At 34.7% G+C, this 15,181-nt stretch overlaps 1 protein-coding gene across 1 annotated transcript in view; it reads left to right on the top strand.

Annotated features, from left to right (window-relative positions):
• The window catches only part of LOC149170224 (uncharacterized), a 74,583-nt gene extending 62,459 nt beyond the window's left edge, over positions 1–12,124 (top strand). Inside the window, exons 3-6 of the mRNA XM_089428955.1 lie at positions 10,754–10,918; positions 11,241–11,412; positions 11,586–11,659; positions 11,775–12,124. Of these exons, the coding sequence (XP_089285081.1) occupies positions 10,754–10,918; positions 11,241–11,412; positions 11,586–11,659; positions 11,775–11,852 (489 nt within the window). The 3' untranslated portion in view covers positions 11,853–12,124. The remainder of the gene's footprint in view (positions 1–10,753; positions 10,919–11,240; positions 11,413–11,585; positions 11,660–11,774) is intronic.
• The last annotated feature ends 3,057 nt before the right edge of the window (positions 12,125–15,181 follow it).

Here is a 15,181-nt window from a genome sequence, read left to right as displayed (position 1 = left end):
CTTTGTTCGCTTCATTTGGTATCAGAGCAGTTTGGTCCTCTAGGTTGTTTAACCGGTGCACAAAGCTCGTTTTTCGATCCAAGTCTTTGGCTATCGACTCTTCGTCAAAGAGTCAAATTTATTGCTGTTGCAGTGCAAGCGTTTCGCTAAATATAAATATTTGGGGTTTCTTCGTCTCGCTACCAGGCCTTTGGCTATATATATATATATATGTAACAAAAATAATAATAAAGATTATTTAAAAAAAAAGAAAAAAAAGAAAAAAAAAGAGAGATTAAAAAAATATAGAAAAAAAATCAAATTCAAAAAAAAGAAAAAAATAAAATAAAATAAGTGCATAATAAAGATAAGAGGGAATCTTTCCAAGTATATTTAAAACTTTTTACGTGGAGAAGCCCATGGTTTTAAAAACAACCCATGGTAATTGCCCATGGTATTTTAAAAAGTAAAAAAAAAAACAAAAAACAAAAGGAATACGTTTTACTTTTTACGTGGAGAACATTTTAATGGAGGTTTTAAAAACAACCCATGGTAATAGCCCATGGTATTTTAACATCGTGACCGTGTCATATGAAAAGACGTGACCTTTATATTTATTAAGTGGGGTGACATTAAAATTTTATCAAGGAAGTAATTAAGTATATAAAAAAAGGGACCAATTTATTATTAAAAAAAAGAAGTGAAACTATTATTATTATAAGATAATAAAGTTATTTGAAAAGGAGTCTTAATATAAAGAAATACATACATATATAGAGGGCAACAATATAAAGGAGTATTTTTTTAATGAAAGGGTATTCAAGTTTTTAACAATCCACATTAGAGGAGAATATTTGAAATATATATATATATATATATATATATATATATATATATATATAAGAAATAAGTGATATTTTATAATAAAAATAGCTCCTGTTGACATATTGTTTACGTAAAAACATCAAGGCAAAAATGGAGACTAGTAATGAAAGGTTTCCTGAAACCTTTAGCACATGTGTTTACACACTATTTAAAATAAAAGGATCACTCACAGGAAGAGATATCATAATCTCTATCAGTCCTGCTGAAAGAAGTAATTATGTTAGTCCTAAATGTGCTAACCAATTGGTAATTCCTGAATCAAATATAGTTGAAACAAATATTTTTGGCACATGTAACAAACAATACGACATAAGCAATCTACACCTAAATATTGGAGATTATACTTTTACCTCACAATTCACCGTGAAAACCTTATGTTTTAACGATAGTGACATTGTTTTGGGATCACCCTGGATGGAAACTCTAGGTTCCTTTATTCTAAATACTAAGAAAATGTTTTTAACATTTTCTTACAAGAAGAAGAAAATAACACTCCAAGATGTTACACTGAAACCTAATTCAGTAATGCCAAAAGATATATCGGATATTTCAAAAGTAATGTCCCAAGAAGGAAAAAAAGTATTACAAAATATGCAAAGTGAAATTGACAAAATCACTATTGTCAAAAATGAAGAAATTTCTCGATTTAAAAACCACAGCGAAAAATTGTTGACACAAATTAAGAAACTTAAGAAGGATAAGAAGTCATTAGAAAACAAGGTACAACAACTTATTGAGAAGGAAGCATCAAATGTAGGAATTCAAGTTGATGAAAAAACAAGTACCGATCCAATGAATATGACAACTCGAGAAGACAAGTTAGTTGAAGAAACGATACACACAGATGTTGCAGTTCAGACAATGAACATCCCTAGTGAATGTTTCATAACCAACTCTACAACATCTTCGCCAAAAGAAAATCTAAAAATTGCCACATGTTCAATAAGGGAAAGTAAAGTCCCATATTGGCATCCGAATCATAAGAATAGACAAATCAACCACGCTACGTATCGGGACCATTTAGACCAGAAACAACAAATTGATGTTCCAGAGAATAATGATGTAACATCAATCCAGTCTTGTGCTAACAAGTCATTACAAAATTACAGTAATCACAGTGCTACACAGAAGATTAATCTGGGATGGTCTGATCCCTTCTCAGTGCGACAATTTTGTTTGTCACTTAGAAGATCATATCAGCTTGTATCGACGAAGATGACTATTCCGAGACAGAAAGACTTTTGAAGCCGAAAAAGAGATCAAGCCTTTTTCATCGACAAGCTTTGAGGACAAAGCTTTTTGAGGAAGAAGGCAATGTAACGAATAAAATATATATAAATAAATGTAAAATAATGTAAATGATAATAAGCATAAATAATTATTAGTTAATTAGTAATTAGGTTGAAGAGGCATGTCTAAATGAGACATGACTCTTCATGAAGAGACACTTGCGTGGTATATAAGCAAGCTTCTCGTTCTCATTGTATTCATTCATTATCATTCTTATTCTTATTCACACATTTTAATATATAATATTTGTATCCTTATGGATATCTTTATATTCAAAATATTTTGGAGTAATTAATTTGTAGAAGGAACTTTGTTCGCTTCAGATTGGTGGCCATATTTCAAGCAAATATGAAGGAAAGTCATGTTAATGAAGTAAAGAGGATATTCAAGTATCTTTAGGGCATGATAAACTATGTTATTTAGTATAAACAAGGTAAATATTTACTTCAACAATCGATATTGATGTTGATTGGGCTGACAATATTGATGATAGGAAGAGTACTAGTGGAACAACTTTCTTTCGGGGGAATTTTCTAGTGTCTTGGGTAAGCAAGAAAGAAAATTCCATTTCCTTATCTACAATTGAAGTTTACATTGTTACAACTACTTGATGTACTAAAATTCTGTGGATGAAACAAACATTAAAGGATATCAAAGTTGAGCTTGATGACCCAATCCCCATTATGTGTGATAATACAAGTGCCATTAGTATTTCCAAGAACCTTGTTATGCATTCAAAGACAAAATGTATCCCAATTAAATATCATTTCTTGAGAGATCAAGTTGTTGATCATGTTGTGAGATTGGAATATGTGGCTATTAATGAACATGTTGTGCAAATATTTTTATAAATTCATTACCCAAGGAGCCCTTCAAGTGTTGATTTCCTTGAAATTCTACAACTTCTTGAATGAATAATCTAAAACTAATGGAAACTACAAACTAAAACAAAAAATTTTTTTCACTAAGACACAAAATTTCTCAATGCACATAAGCAACGAAATAATCCGAGTGATAAAAATATAGTGACACACAACTAAACAAAATTGTTTTTCTTGGGAAACCCAACTAGGAACACCCTCTCCTTGATGTGGTTTTATTTATTTTGAGCAATTGAATCAAATACAAAGCAATCTATCCCTCTAAGAACATACTTGTTCTCCTGCTGATATAAGCAGTAACTCAACTCATTGAAGGAGATCTCACACAAGTTCGAATTGCAGTAGCTGGAAGCAATAAAAGTGTGAAATTCAAGAAGGAAGAAGGAAAGGGCTAGCGAAGGAGGAGGTCATTATTTTGCTAAGGAAGTTGAAATTCTCCCTCTCTTGTCTCACACGTGCAAAGAAACTGAAGCTGCTAGAAGGCTGAAATTGCAGTCTTGAAGCTGGGCCGAAATTCTGATGCAGTAGGGTCGAAATTCTGTCCTTGATGCAGTATTGAAGCAGGGTTGATGCAATATCGTTGCAGTTGATCTTTGAAGGTTGAAAGAATAGTTTAAGGGCTGACTTGGTGGAGGAGGAAGGTTTGTTAGTCTAGGGTCTTGGTCTATCTAATTTGAATTACTGAAGGGAGTATTTTTGACTGGGTTTTCCCCTATATAGGGGTTTTGCCCTGGTTGTGCGACTACATCTGGTGTCCTCGATCCTTATGTTTTGTTTTTGGTAATTGCTTGATGAACTAAGATAAAAAGAAGAACATAAGAAAGATAGTAATAACTTAAGGAAATCACAAGTAATTATCGATAAGAGAAAATATTTTTACCTTTCCGATTTTCCAACATGGTATCAGAGCTAAGGTGACGAAGGAAGAAAAAGGCAGTCTGGAGATGTAATGAAGAAAATGAGATTGAAGGAAGGTCATTAAAGAGATCATATAAGGAGATAGCCCTACTATCTACAAGAACTATGTCAAACTCAATGAAGGGAGAAAACAAACTAGAAGGAGCCTCCAACTACAGGGCTTGGAAAAAGAGGATAGACCTTATCCTTGAAAAGAACAAAGTTTTGGATCTGGTTCTAGGAAAAATCAAGAAGCCTACAGATGAAGCAGAGAAAGCAGAGTTAAGAGAAACATAAATATTGGCTATGAACTCAATAGTGGATGGAGTAAAGGACAACCTCATTCCATACATATCCAACATAGACTCCGTTCAAGAAATGTCTGAGGCTCTATTTAAATTCTTCACTATCAAGAATATTGGTCAAATAGTAAGTCTCAAGAATGAATTAAGAACTATCAAGATGACAAAAGACAATACTATGGCATCCTACTTTATAAGGATATCTAGAATTAGAGATGAACTCCAAGCAATAGATGAAGTTGTGCCAGAAAAGGAACTCGTAATTACTGCTCTTCTAGGACTACCAAAATCTTGGAGTGCCTTTGCATTAGGACTTAACAGTTGGAAGGATACACCAACATTTGAGCAAATGTGGAATGCATGCAGTCAAGAAGAAGCTCGAGTATCGTTAACTAACAACAAGGAGGAGGATGAAGAAGAAAACATCTCAAATGCCTATTCTGCTCATCACAAGAAGAAGGGAACCTTTAAAAAGTTCAAAGGACCAAAGAAGAAAGTTGACCTATCCAAGATTGAATGTTACAATTGTCACAAGATGGGTCACTACAAAAGCCATTGTCCAGAGAATCTAAGTAATAAGAAGAGAGAAAGGGAACATGCGAATGTTGCTGATGAAGGACCACCAAAGAAGAACAAGATGAAAGAATCCAAAGTTAAAGACTTATTTGCTAGGGATTCTTAGGGACACTATCCCTTGCATATCCTTCTGTTCCAAGTTTTGAATTGTTTTCCTTTATGTTTTGATCTCTAGAATTTGTAGGTCTAATAGGTATTGTTAGAACACCTTTTATTTTGATAAAGTTGTAGGTATCCCTCAAGATTGGATTAAGAGGAAGACCTCACCATTTTACCAAAGATAAGTATCTTACTCCTTGTCTTATCTTTTATGTTTGGTTTCCCTATCTTATCAAGATGTGTTTGTATTGTATGCTAATAACCATTTCTTTATATTTTCCTTGGTTAGGAAGGCTTGCAGAATACACAAAAGTTATGGAGAAGACTTCAGAGGATAAACTTGAAGCATGAAAAAAGTTATGTTGCAAAGGAAGCCCTTCAAGAATTGATGTCATACAAGGTTTGTTAAGGAACAACTCGAGGTATGTCTTAAACTATAAGCTTTGTTATAAAGTTCTCTTCATGGAAATGGTATGGTCATTCTTTCTTTTAAAATTTACATTACTGGCATCGTTATGTCTAAGGTTTTTGAATCGTAAAGATTCTTGTTAGGGTGATTATTCATTAGATTGAATCTACCCTCATTCTATTATCATTTGATCATTCTCGTGGAACCCTAAAAGGTTCACTGTAAAGCCCTCACCTAAGGGTATGTCAATATTGATTATGAAACTCTAGTCTACTTAGGGTTGTTAATGAAATCTAGAAAACCTATTCGTTTTATGTTTTGGGTTTTGGTATTGTTATACTAAAAACCCTAGTCCTTTAGGGTTTACTATCTAAAGTTATGTATTGAATTGCTATATATTTAGGGTTTGATGAATTAAGGTTTATGAGCAAAAGTTAAAACCCTTATAATATCTATAGTAAGCACCTAGGAATGAAACCCTAGGTGCATGTTTGTATGTTTGATTGAAACCCTAGCCTAGATAAAATTCGTTGTATTTCTAATGTTTGTGTCTTGGGTTTACCTAGTAGACATTAATGAGAAATATTAGTGCATGAAATCCTATATATGTATCTGTGAGTATGCTAACCTAATTGTTGATGCTCATAGTTTGTGAATTATAGGATTTGTAACAAAACTTTAGTCTAAGAATGATATTCTAGGATATAATATTGTTTCCAATATTATTTAGTTTTGTTGATAATATCTAGGGTTTGCAACAAACCCTAGTAGAATCTAACATGTATAGTAGAATTGTTATTTGATCACTGATATCTAGGTTCGTGTCTTGAAGTTGGAATCTAGGGTTTGCAGTAAATCATAGTAGAGTTTGACATACCTCTGAAAGTAATATTGAGGACCTAGATAGAATGGGACTGGTTTCTTGATCGAGTTGCTTTATATTGTAGTCAAAGGGTTTATGACAATAAACCTAGCAAGAAGTATGTGTCGCTTGTTAATCATGAACCTAACTAGGTGTTTGATGTTTGAAAACCTAATTTCTTCCATTATATTGAGATGATTTTGATATAGTTAACTTCATGTTTCGATTTGTATTTGGTTGTACTTGCTATTAAAGTTTGCAGTTACATAAGCTTTAAGATGATGAAGATGTTCGATAAAGGAAGTTATATGAATGATGATGATCAAGATAACCTTAATGCCGTATGAAGGAATGAAGTCGTGAAAGGTTTTCCGATGTTATAGAAGAAGAAAGTAGTTGATCTCGCTAAGTTGAGAGGGAGCCTAGATAGAAGAAAGGGTACATCTCAACAGTTGAGAGGGAGGGCATATTATGATAATCATGATGGATACCTTGAAGAAGAAATTGGAGAATGAATGAAAGTACTACAATGTATTGAGGATGTCTTGATGTTGCTGAAGAAATGAAAGAAGAAAAGCTTCCGACTAGTTGCATATGAATAACTTGATATAAGTGGCATCAGGATGATTGAGGACCCCGAAGGTTTGTGTTTACTTGTATATGTATATTTAATAATTTATTGCTGATTGAGGTTTGTGTTTGTACAAATAAATCTCTCCATAAGAAGGATGAACACTTTGGAAGCATGCTTGGACAAATCTAGTTTATTAGGGAGAGATGAAGCATCTAATGGCAGATGCTTGGGAGGACATCTTGCCAACCTATGTGTTGATGTCTAGATCCCGAAGAGGGAGGGTGGCGTTGGTCTTGGAGCTCTGACCTTGGATACACACCTAGATCCCTGGGTTGATGGTTAGCTAGTAAGCCTGATGGTACCTAAACTAACTGAAAGCTTGAGTCCATCTTAGTCCCATCCGGATAGAGTACTCTGATAAGGAATCTTGTCTGTAGCACTGAGTGTGCTGAACTCTTCATAGTTCATTTTGAGATCTTCCATGTACCTCTATAGATATAGGTAACTATGAATACCTCCCTAGTTAAGAGGGAGTGTTGAAGAATGTAACGAGTGTCGGTCTTCATAATTGTACTTAAATCATAATGGATGTATTTATCAAAAGATAGAAAAAGAAATTTTATTATTAAAGAAATTTTATTATTAAAGCATGGGTTTCATGCTTGGGTCAATTGTATTTAGGTCAAAGTCTCCATTGAAGACTTCTAGGGTTTATGTGAAGTGTCCCTATCCTTGTCACAATGCAAAGATCCCTTCTTGGGAATTATTTGTCAAGAAAGAAAATTATTTTAATATAAATTAGGTTAATTAGGCCTCCTCCACCAAGTCGGCCTCAAGGAAGGACAAGTCAGCCTCAAGGGAAGAATTCAATCACCTAGAAGGACTATATATAAGCAACAACTTGACTCATTTGAAGGAGATCTCACACAAGTTCGAATTGCAGTAGCTAGCAGCAGTAAAAGTGTGAAATTCAAGAAGGAAGAAGGAAAGGGCTAGCGAAGGAGAAGGTCATTATTTTGCTATGGAAGTCAAAATTCTCCCTCTCTTGTCTCACACATGCGAAGAAATTGATGTTGCTGGAAGGCTGAAATTGCAGTCTTGAAGTTGGGCCGAAATTTTGATGCAGTATGGTCGAAATTTTGATGCAGTATGCTCAAAATTCTGTCCTTGATGCTGTATTGATGCAATATTGAAGCAGGGTTGATGCAGTATTGTTGCAGTTGATCTTTGAAGGTTGAAAGAACAGTTTAAGTGCTGACTTCGTGGAGGAGGAAGGTCTGTTGGTCTAGGGTCTTGGTCTATCTAATTTGAATTACTGAAGGAAGAGTTTTTGACTGGGTTTTTCCCTATATAGGGGTTTTTCGCTGGCTGTGCGCCTACATTTAGTGTCCTTGATCCTCGTGTTTTGTTTTTGGTCATTGCTTTATGAACTAAGATAAAAAGAAGAACATAAGAAATATAATAACTTAAGGAAATCACAAGTCATTATCAATAAGAGAAAATCTTTCTGCCTTTCCGATTTTCCAACACCTCCAAGTGTTTCAAGTGTTCCTCCCAAGTTCTACTGTAAATGAGGAGATCATCGAAGAAAACGAGTAGAAACTTCCGTAGTTGCCTCTTGAATATATGGTTCATACATGACTGGAAAGTAGCTGCTACATTCGTTAGTCAAAATAGCATGATGAGAAACTTAGAGTGCCCATAGTGAAACTTGAAGGATGTTTTCTTTAGGTCCTCTCGAACCCTAATCTAATGATAGCTTGACCTCAAACCAATTTTGGAGAAGTGCACTGCCCCATGCAGCTCATCCAAGAGTTCACTGATCCGTTGTATTGGGTATTTGTTCTTTATTGTCTTGTTGAGGGCTCTGTAATTTATGAACATCCTCATTGTCGCATCTTTCTTCTTAAGAAGGATGCGAATGTGCTAGTGCTAGTGCTGGGCCTTAGGTGCCCCATATCCAACAATTCTTTAATGGCCTTATCTATCTCCTCAAATCTTTTGGGGTGCCTATATGGTGTAGTGATCACTGGCTTGTCTCCCTCCTCTAATTCTATTGTATGCTCGAAACCCGTCTGGTGGTTTGTTTGGCGAAATATTCTCAAAGACCTTCTGGTGCTTATTCAACAAAGCTTGGATATCTTTTGGGTAATGCCTATCCCCATCATGCCTTTTGTTGTGTTCCCATGCACTGTGCAGCCCATGTCATGTCTCCATGCCGGAAAATAACTTCCTTTTTCTTAGCGGTGACCACTCTTGGAGCGTCAATGGTCATTCCTCTTTGAAGCACCCTTTGTCCTTCTGGCGTAAACATGGAGGCTATTGCTAGAGTTGTCTTGGCTTGCAACATAGCTAGGGTTTACAAGTCCCAAGGAAGACAATTGTTCTAGCATGGACAATTTGTATGAAACAAGTTTGTTGAAGCCAAGGAGGATTTGTTAGTGTTGATGTTAGCTTGTTGATATTTGATGGTGGCTAGGATTTTCATGGTTTCCCTAACCAGGGTTTTGGGAAGCTTGAAGATTTTATCGGGGTGTAATAAGTTGCAAGTATGTACATGCACTTCATTTCGCACACACACACAAAGTTTCCTGCTGTCTAAAATGGTGTAGTTACAAATTTGATTTTCTTGATTGGGTAGCTTCTGTTTGTTTGTTTATTACTGTGGTGTCTCCTAGTTTAATTTATTGGCAGCGAGATGGTGTGGTAGCTCAACAAGAGGAACTTAAGTAATCCGTTAGATAACCTTTCTAGCTTGTTGCAATGGGCTTTTATAGGTCGCTTATATCTTTGGTTCAAGGTTCACAGGGCAAACAAGCCGTTCATGCTGATTTGACATAACAAATTGTTGAAAGTGTTAAGTGACATCTCAAAGATAATATGGCAGATTTGCCGTTCTAAATTCTGCTCTAATAATGTGAATTTCTGATCTGGTTTATACTTGGAAAAGTGTGCCCTAAGGGCCAAATCATGTTGGCATATGTTTGGTATATTTTCTCCTGGGCTTCCTCATGTAATGGGTCAAAGTGTGATGTAACATCATCGAACATTTGCTGCTGCAAACCAGTATTTTAGATCAGTCCCAAGGATGAATTTCACCGGGACTAAATCCAAGGAACCTTTATGTGAGGTGAAATTTTTGTCATCCAGTAAAAGTCAATGAACTTGTAAATTTCTACAAGGTTCTCACCCTCTAGAATACCAATGATAAGTTCAGAAGAGAGAAGAATCGAATGGAACCACTATCAAACCCTACAACCTGCAATAAATGTAGAAGATAACATTACCAGGAAAGTGGACTCTTGAAAGAGGCCCTAGCACAAGTGCATTAGAGAGAGAAATTTGTGATAACTGCCAAGATAACTCCAAAATTGTAGTGCTAGAGCTGATCACAAGTGCGCAAATATGCTAAAGAAAACAATAACCAATGCACAAAGAAATGACTATCACAAGAGAACAACAAAGATGTAGGTAACCTTAGGTATAAAACATTATAATAGAGTGTTTGAGATAGATTTCAAGATGGGATATAGATACCCTTTTGCATAGAATACTTTACATGAGACAACGGTGAGTCGTGAGTGTGTATTTATGCACAACTCAAACAGTTGGGCACCCTTGGAATAACACCAAGATTTGGAGATGCAAAAAGTTCTTGAAATCTAAATTCTTTTTATATAATTTTTATGTTTTTATCTATAACAGCTCAAATCTTGGTGTTATTCCAAGGGCTATTCAAATTTTTGTACTCCATAATGTTGGTGAGTGTATGTTCTCATTATTGAAACTCTGAGCTTCAGGAATCTATTCTATCTTTAGCATTGTCTAACTAGACCTCTGAGAATGAGATTAAATAATATCATTAAATAATAAATGCTAGTTTGAGAAATACGCTTTTATGATTCTATCTATAGAACATGTTGGAATTTTAATGTTTTGATATTCAAAATGTGATGCAAATGTTAAAAGACATTAAGTAATGTCTTTCTTTTTATGCAGTACTTCATGGATGATTGTCTGCAAAGGCTACTGGGGGAGATTGAATCCCGTGAAGAAGAACTATCCCATCTGGTGCTTCATGATCGCCTAGCCAAAATCATTCGAATTCGTCTAGAAATGCAGGTCCCCTACATTTCTAAATGGCCTCAAGCATTAAGCATTCAGGTTTGTTGACTAGCTCATTCTTGCAGTATGCAAGTGCCTTTAAGGTCTATGGTACAAATGTATCGTTTGTCACTAGATTGACACTCTTGAAGATATGAATGGAAGGATAAACTAATGCCCTCTGTGTGTTTGTGACATTGTGATTGGCTTTTCTGGTATAACCGTTTTCATTCCACTTAGTCCATTCTCTTCTATTGAATATTCATCTTGTACTTGATTCTTTGCCAAAGATAGGAGTACAATCATATGCCCTTCTCCTTGGTTGCAATGCCATATTATTAGTTTGGGTTAGTCTTCTCACTTTTGTGTCTTTCTGCATCAGGCAAATCCACCCAATCTTCCAACAAGCTTTAAGCAAAGGGCTATTTTAATGGATGAAATTTGGCATGCTGCTGGTGACCGATCAACAGATCTTGACTGGTATGCCAAGCGTACCCTTCTAGGAGGAATTTATGCAGCAACAGAACTTTACATGCTAACAGATTACTCACCAGGTAATGGAACCTGCTATTTATTGGTGTACCAAGCATGTTCTTGGCTTCCCTTTTTCTTATTCAGCACTGTTTTATGCCTAGTGATATCAAATATTTTAAAATGTTGAGACTTGTAGAGGAAACATGACAAACAAACTCGTTATAATTCTATTTTGATCATATGCTTCAACCAGAATTTAGGAACACCTGGACATTTCTAGATCGCCGTGTCAGTGATGCAGTTGATTGTCGTAAAACTGTTCAAGAGGTAGTTGAGCAAACTTTTCACATTATGTTGTATTTATTGAATTTGATAATCTTGGCTTCATCAAGCATCTCTGTAAGAGTATTTATTGTTCGTTCAATTTTGCTGCTAAACACAGGCAACGCAACTGGCAACAGCTATTGGTGCAGGCATAGGAAATACAGTGCAGGCATTTCTGCGGAGACAAACTCATTAGTGGAATGTGTCTGTTATTTTGAAGTTAAAATATCTTGTGATCAGTGAGAGCTGTGTGTAAATAAAGTCCCCTCTTTTGAGTGTTGCAAAAATCTGTAAGTGATTGTGAATTTGTGTTCAAATACAGGTTGATGATAGTATAGAACACGGGCATCTTAAATCTTACAGAGATGCAATAGACATTTTTTGTGGATCATTAATAAAGTTTCATTAGATTGTGCTACCTGTATTATCTCTCAAGTATATTTAAGCAGGTACATATTGTTCTAGGAAGTTTGGTCTGGGACAATGTCTAAAGCAGTTTGTTGGCCAGTTCATAGCATATTTAAAAGAGCATAAGTAAATGCAAAAATATCTTTCTATATAATTGTAGTTGAAGACCTGCTCTTACTATTTATGCACTTTCTTTCAATATCTTTAAATCCCCTTGGGTTCAGCATTTGTTAGAGAATATCAATATATGCAGCATATTCCATCTTACTCAATTGCGTCCGGCAGATCTATTCAGTTTATGTGGTCTACGGCAAATCCTCAATAATATGGTTGCATTTGTCTGTGAAATTTATTAAAGTAATTAAAATAAGTTGTTTCTATTGATTTAAACTTCCCGGTATCACGTTATTGTGCTTGAATATGTCATGTTAAGTATGCAAGTCAAGGCTTCTGGGAAAAAAAATTGTAAGTCAAGTTTTGAAAAAAATTACAAAGTCAACACTCTGAAAATATTGAAGATGCGAAACTGCATTTGTATGGAGTTCACAGAGAGCGGCTTCAGCATCGGGGCAATATCAATTTTCTCCATGATAAAGACCTTTTTCAATTTTGGGCCGATGATGGTGGGCCTTGCTGTGCAGTTATGGCTCTCCCATCTCGTTATGCTAGAGTTTGCTTTAAAAGAGAACTGGATAAGTACTTTGTATAAAGGAACGTTAGGAGTGTTTTTGTTATGACTAAAAATTTGATGTAGGTTGTATTGTGAAATTTAAACAGAAACACACAAATAGTAGGCTTGCTATTTATTAAGAAAACTACTCCCAGCCTTTTTCAGTACAAGGTGTAATTGTGGAGCAGTTTTTGGGCAGTTTGCTGAACATAGCAGTGATTGTTAGTGCGGAATCTTTGCTTCAGATATAAGTGGTTAATATATAGCAAATATGTTAAAAGTATGGTGTATGTGCTTTTTGGAGGAGTTGCATAGTAACTACTTTGTTAGGCCAAAGATGGCATTGGTGGGAGGAGCTATAAATTTGTCTCTGCCGTGGTTAATGCAGAAATAGGAGCATATATTTGGTCAATGCGGAGTGGAGTGTCAGTGCCATTTTAGTTCTTGCAGGTTTTAGTTTTCATCCAACCCCGAGTAAACCAACATGTGGTTCTTTGGGGGCTTTTAACTTGGATGCATATAAGGAAAGGGTCATGTGATTGTCAGTTCAATGAAAATTATGAATGCGACCATTTATTATTGTTCATTTATTATTGTTCGATGACTGAAAAATATTGATTTATAACAAGTGTTACATAGTAGCTAGTCCCTGCGGTGTAGTTTGAATATCGCTATATTAAAGTAAAAAACAATAAAGATATAAATATTTCATCGAAAGTTTATATTAATTTGATAGTACACTGCATTAGTTTCCATTGCTTTTTTTCTACCTGCAGAGATGATACTGCTTAGTTATACAAATCCAACTCATGCATATGAAACATACTTATAATGCCAGTGGATATGATGGGATGGCCACATAAGAATTTTATCATTGTACAAAATCCTAGTTAAGCCAGCTCATGTACTTAGCAATGGATCTACTAAGTGCAATGAGATATCACGGAATAGCCATACAGGTTTTGGTCATTGTAGAAAATCTAGTTAAGAATGTACAACCAAAAGTTCTAGGTGAATATAATTGTAAATAACAAATATATCAATATAGATGACGATTTCATAGTAGATAAGATCAAAAGAGTATAAAGTAAGTAGTTTTAATTCTTTAATGCCTAAATAAATATATAAGGTTCTATAAAATTGTAATTTTAATAAATTTTAATCAAATAGATTCCGAGATGGATTTTGGCTTTTATGAAAGTTAATAACTTATTTGGTTGCGCATAGTTTCATTTTTACTTTAGTAGTCAGTGGAAAGAACACATTTTAATAATTTCATAATATTTATATAATATGTATAAATTATTTTCGTTTGAAAATTTAAAATGCTTAATCTCACATGTATTATTAAACAAATTGATAAAACTTTGAAAAAACAAATTAACTCTAAACCTTTGAAATAATCATAATTTACATATATTCATAGATACATAAATATATTTAACGAAGAGTTTATGAGAACATACTCCATATCACTTCAACCATCTCTTAGTTGCTTTAATTGTTTTCGCGGATTATGTGTTCCAATAGCTATCAACTTCTTACCCAAAAAACAAACAACAATTGCTATGACTAGAGATTGCCACATTTGTTATTCTTATAATGTTGCAATAAACACTAGAAGCTAAATTTTGTTTATGTGATAAACAATTAAAAACAATATGATCTATACCAATAAATTGATCACACCATTAATGCACGACCAACATTTTCAATGATGCTTTAGTGAGAATATCTAACTTGCCCAATAACAAAAACACCTCATTAAATAGTGTTCGTACATAACCTAGGGCATGATAAATGTACTTGTCAATGCTTCACGAACAGTTTGTTTTAAATGTATCTCCACATCTTTGATGTGGCCATGTCTTTCTAAAGTGAATAAAATAGCTTCGAGCCATCTCTGTGTGCCAAATTGCCACACAAATGAAAAAGAAAATGGCAATCCTACCACCCTGTTATTGGTTAATTTTCCTAGTGTTGTTTACGGTGGTGATTTGACTTCAACTTTGTGACCACCTGGTTATTCAAATGTGATTTAACTATTCACTTCTTTAATTCAACTTTTGCGTGAGTGCTTGACATGACAATTTATAGCCACACCCCCTGACCAATTGTGCTTCAGACATAAGCTAGTCAAGCTAGTACCTTTGAGGAATCATTCGTCTCATATTGGGAATGTTAGACTCTTTTTGATGTCGTTTCAACCTGCAATTAAGTCAACTAGGGTAATCCTTACAATGGTTGTTTGAATCGGTTTGGATGACCAGAAGAATTGTACTTCATATCCAAACTAAATCGTTACAGAAAAAACCTCCAAATCTTCTTGTTCCCTCAATCTAAATTGAATCTATGTTATCATCGAATTTGAAATGCCTATGCTAACGAGCCGAATGCCTAGAAGATCTGTTAGCTTACACGAAGAGGATCACCCATTAATTACTATC

Source organism: Pinus tabuliformis, chromosome 4_2 (assembly GCF_031772625.1).
Source record: "Pinus tabuliformis cultivar Carrire ecotype Pingquan chromosome 4_2, CPIR1, whole genome shotgun sequence".
Classification (NCBI taxonomy): Eukaryota; Viridiplantae; Streptophyta; class Pinopsida; order Pinales; family Pinaceae; genus Pinus; species Pinus tabuliformis.
Note: the sequence above shows the minus strand (reverse complement) of the source record. Positions and strands in the feature narration are given on the sequence as shown.